The 4,638-nt window shown below is 53.9% G+C and overlaps 1 protein-coding gene across 1 annotated transcript; it reads right to left on the bottom strand.

The window, feature by feature from the left end:
* Nucleotides 1-1,228: 1,228 nt before the first annotated feature.
* Nucleotides 1,229-3,703, bottom strand: LOC103797568 (A-kinase anchor protein 5-like). The gene has a single exon (XM_009069788.1). The coding sequence runs from the start codon at nucleotides 3,701-3,703 to the stop codon at nucleotides 1,229-1,231; it is 2,475 nt and encodes an 824-aa protein (XP_009068036.1).
* Nucleotides 3,704-4,638: the final 935 nt, after the last annotated feature.

Here is a 4,638-nt window from a genome sequence, read left to right as displayed (position 1 = left end):
CATGGCTCAGAGCGAGCTACATGGTGTGCCACAGTCACAGCCAGAGCCTGGTGGCAGCGAGCTGGGCATAATGCACACTTCCCTGGAGATGGCTGGGCTGGGTGAACCAGGCTCAGGAGGGAGAGGGATGGCTGGGCTGGGTGAAGGCTCAGCAGGGAGAGGGATGGCTGGGCTGGGTGAAGGCAGGCAGGCCCTGCCAGGGCTGCCAGCACTGCTCAGACTAAACCAAAGCGATTCCAGCGCCAGCAGCACATTGCAGCTACCCAAACTCTGTTGGCTGCTAACACGCATGCAGCTCACTGCTATTTATATCACATGCCATATATAAAAAATATGCTACCTCTGAGGACAGCTTCACCACGACACTGGGACGGGGATGGGGGAGGTGAGGGAGGAGAGGGGCTGCCTGCAGCAGACTCACTCCCGCCCAGCCCACGCTGCGATGATGCCGCAGGGAATTTTGCCCGTTGAGCTCAATGGTGCGAGAACATTCCCCTTGGCAAACCAAGGGCTGTCGTTCTCTTGGCGTTCGTGCAGCTCAGGGTCAGCAGGGCGAGCGGCTGATGCTGTGCTTTAACATGTCTGGAGATGCACAGGCTGCTCGTGACAGGGGAGAGCTGAACAAAGAACACTGCTCCCTGCAGCCCAGCAGCTTCACGGGACATGACAGCAGGGTGACCCATCCCTGGCGCCTGTACCTGTCACCACAATAAACACCTGAGCCTGCTGGGTATTGACATCCTCACGTTAACACTGCAGTTGCTTCACTTTCCCTCATCTCCAACAAAGCCCAGGCAAAGCTCCAGCCGTTCCACCACGCCCCGAGCCCAGCCTGGCAGCGGTGGGGCCTCGCTGCCTCTCAGGGCCTTTCTCTAAACACAGGGTATACACAGATCTACAGAATGGACAGCAGGGAATCCCGGCACAGCTGAGGGCAGAAATGTGGCCTTGACATAAATATGCCAATTAGTGAAAATGCAGTCACTGTAACAGCTTCCTTTTCCCACAGCTGGGGTCAGGGGAGCTGCCTGAGGCTCAGGGGACACGCCGTACGCAACAGGGTCTGCCCACGTCCCAGGGCCTGTTTCACGTAGACATACAATGGAATGGGCATGCAGAACGAGCTACACCTCACCCCGGGGAGCCCTCCAAGTTCTCCACACGCCCCCAGGCCAAATGGAGCTTTAAAGCACTCCCTCTGCTCTTCCTCTTGGGGGCAAAGCTGCCATCACAGGAAGCTGTTGTGTTTATTCTGTTCCAGGGCCATCTCGCTGACCAGCTGCTCTATGGATGACTGGATGGCTGCCTTCACCAGGGATGAGGCAGTTTCTATGAGGAGCAACTCGTACTGCTCCCCAGTTCTGTGCCCCTGCTCACCCAGACCTTTTACCTCCGCCTGGGGACTGCCGCCAGCCTCGGGGCCCTCTTTTTTACCAGCATCGGCATTCTTGCTGGATTTTTTGTTTCCTTTTTGCTTATTTTGCTGCAAAACTGGGGACGGCTCATAGGCCTGGTCCGAGTCGGTGTTGTCGGAGTCCTCAGCCTCAGTGATGGTGATGATGATGCCGATGCCGGTTCCCGCACTGGCTTCTCTTGGCCCCTGATGGCTGGAGCATCCCTGCACACTCGCTGCAGCTCCTCCAGGTGCCTCCTCGCTGAGCCCCAGCACAGCCTCCTCGGGAAGGTCTGGGCTCTTTCCTGAGTCGGGCAGCTCCTTGCAGACAGTAGGGATTTCCTGCAGCTCAGCAGTTCCAGGGGCACTGCCAGGTTTGTCCGGGGATACAGACACTTCAGGAACAACTTCCCCCCCCTCCACATGGTCCACGGTTGGGGGTAGGCTCCCCTGCTGCAGCTTGTCCTGGGCTGTTTCACTAGCTGTCGCTGAATCGGTTATCTCCAACTGAACAGTGCACTCAGTATGTTCCTCTGCATCAGGTGTGGGCTCTGTCAAGGGCGCCCTCTTCCCAATAGAGCTGTCACTTTCCTTCACTGCAACCTGGTCCTCCTTCGCTGTAACCTGGTCTTCCTTCACTGTATCCTCGTCCTCCTTCACTCTATCCTGGTCCTCCTTCACTCTATCCTGGTCCTCCACTGTAACCTGGTCCTCCTTCACTCTATCCTGGTCCTCCACTGTAACCTGGTCCTCCTTCACTCTATCCTGGTCCTCCACTGTAACCTGGTCCTCCTTCACTCTATCCTGGTCCTCCACTGTAACCTGGTCCTCCTTCACTCTATCCTGGTCCTCCTTCGCTGTAACCTGGTCCTCCTTCGCTGTAACCTGGTCCTCCTTCGCTGTAACCTGGTCCTCCTTCGCTGTAACCTGGTCCTCCTTCGCTGTAACCTGGTCCTCCTTCGCTGTAACCTGGTCCTCCTTCGCTGTAACCTGGTCCTCCTTCGCTGTAACCTGGTCCTCCTTCGCTGTAACCTGGTCCTCCTTCGCTGTAACCTGGTCCTCCTTCGCTGTAACCTGGTCCTCCTTCGCTGTAACCTGGTCCTCCTTCGCTGTAACCTGGTCCTCCTTCGCTGTAACCTGGTCCTCCTTCGCTGTAACCTGGTCCTCCTTCGCTGTAACCTGGTCCTCCTTCGCTGTAACCTGGTCCTCCTTCGCTGTAACCTGGTCCTCCTTCGCTGTAACCTGGTCCTCCTTCGCTGTAACCTGGTCCTCCTTCGCTGTAACCTGGTCCTCCTTCGCTGTAACCTGGTCCTCCTTCGCTGTAACCTGGTCCTCCTTCGCTGTAACCTGGTCCTCCTTCGCTGTAACCTGGTCCTCCTTCGCTGTAACCTGGTCCTCCTTCGCTGTAACCTGGTCCTCCTTCGCTGTAACCTGGTCCTCCTTCGCTGTAACCTGGTCCTCCTTCGCTGTAACCTGGTCCTCCTTCGCTGTAACCTGGTCCTCCTTCGCTGTAACCTGGTCCTCCTTCGCTGTAACCTGGTCCTCCTTCGCTGTAACCTGGTCCTCCTTCGCTGTAACCTGGTCCTCCTTCGCTGTAACCTGGTCCTCCTTTGCTGTAACCTGGTCCTCCTTTACCCTATCCTGGTCCTCCTTCACTCTATCCTGGTCCTCCTTCACTCTATCCTGGTCCTCCTTCACTGTAACATGGTCCTCTTCTGCAGAGACTGGGCTGAAGGATTCAGGCTTTTCTGTTGGGGCTAACTCCTCCAGCTTCTCACTAGCTTTATTCAAAACACCCACCACTTCATTTGCTTGAACACTGTCCTCCGATTCCTCCACTGCTTCCGAGGGGCTGGACCTTTTCCTGCCTCTGGAGAACCGTACGCAGGGCATCTTTACCCCTGAGCTCACCCGTTTCTTCAGGACACCTTGTGCACAGCTCTCCTCAGCATCCACCTCCAGCTGCACCTGAGAATCGGAGGGCACCTTCATCCGCGAGGAGGATTTCTGCCTTCTCCGAGGTCTTGTGAGGTTTTTGATGGCTGTCCAGGCCCCTTTGGAGGGCCGTGATGGATTGGAAACATTTGCCTCCCCTTGGCTGGCACTGACACATTGGCTTTTCTCCTCCGAGGCCCCTTCACGTGGATCCTTCACGGTCAGCCCTTTCTTGCAGGGCTTCTTCCGCTTCTTGAAACAGAGCATGGAGGGCTTTTCTGCTTGTTCTTCCGACGGGGAGCACGTGGCTCCTGTGCTGGGAGTCTCTGCCTCTCTTGGGTTCTCCATCTGAATTTCCTTAGCTACCTTCACCATATTCACTCCTCTCCTTTGTTTTGTTGTATTACCAATTCCCTTGATCAGTGTCTCAGTCACAAGAGCTGCAGAAATGCTCAAAGTTCATCTTTTCCCCAAATAGTTTCTAAGTAACGTTAGTTGCTCTTTAACAAGTGGATGTAGCAGTGAAAAGAAGCTCTGCTGAAGCTATCACGTCTGCTTTATAACTCCCACTTCGTCTTATTACTCACTTTATCACCTCTCCGAGGAATCCTAAGTAGATGTGGAGCTGAACAGGCTTCTCCTTGGCTTTGCTGGCCACAGTCACTTTCATCTCCGGATCAAGCCGCTTCCAGTCGCACTTGGTCTAACAGCAGTGACTGTGTGATGGCCAGTCTGACATACCTCTTTTTGCCCACAAAGGATGACAAATCAAGCCAAGAGTTAACAATTTTTATTCACACCACAGATCTGGAAAGGACTTGCACTTTGTGAGCTATCTGCAGTTCCACATTGCACAGGAAACTTGATTGAAGTACCAGTGGAACCAGCGGCTGTTTTCTGCCCCCCAGTGACAAGGTCAGATCCTGCTTTGCCTGAGCTTTGCTTTCTGCTTCAGTTCCCTTTGCAGGTTATGTGAAGTTTGCAGTGAAGCATGAGAGAGGCTTCCATTCTTTATCTGGAACACAACACACAAGTGCTAAGACCTGTAGAACAATTAAAAAAAGGTATGATATTTTTTCCTTAAATGTTTAATTTTGGGAGGCAGACCAGGGCTGGACGCACTACAGCAGTTTTCTCCACTAGTTAGCATCAATATCCAAAGGCAAAACAAGACCACAAGATGTCAAACCAGTGATGTTCCAACACAGAAAGTACAATCTTGCCATTCAATGTGTTGAAAGGGGACTTTTTTAATGTAACGACCCATGTTATGGCGAATGCACGTTACACATGCACACACAGATATTTTC

This window comes from Acanthisitta chloris, unplaced genomic scaffold (genome assembly GCF_000695815.1).
Source record: "Acanthisitta chloris isolate BGI_N310 unplaced genomic scaffold, ASM69581v1 scaffold30852, whole genome shotgun sequence".
NCBI classification, from domain to species: Eukaryota; Metazoa; Chordata; class Aves; order Passeriformes; family Acanthisittidae; genus Acanthisitta; species Acanthisitta chloris.
Note: the sequence above shows the minus strand (reverse complement) of the source record. Positions and strands in the feature narration are given on the sequence as shown.

Coding starts and splice junctions, on each gene's coding strand:
- LOC103797568 (XM_009069788.1), bottom strand. CDS start 3,703: ATGGTGAAGGTAGCTAAGGAAATTCAGATGGAGAACCCAAGAGAGGCA.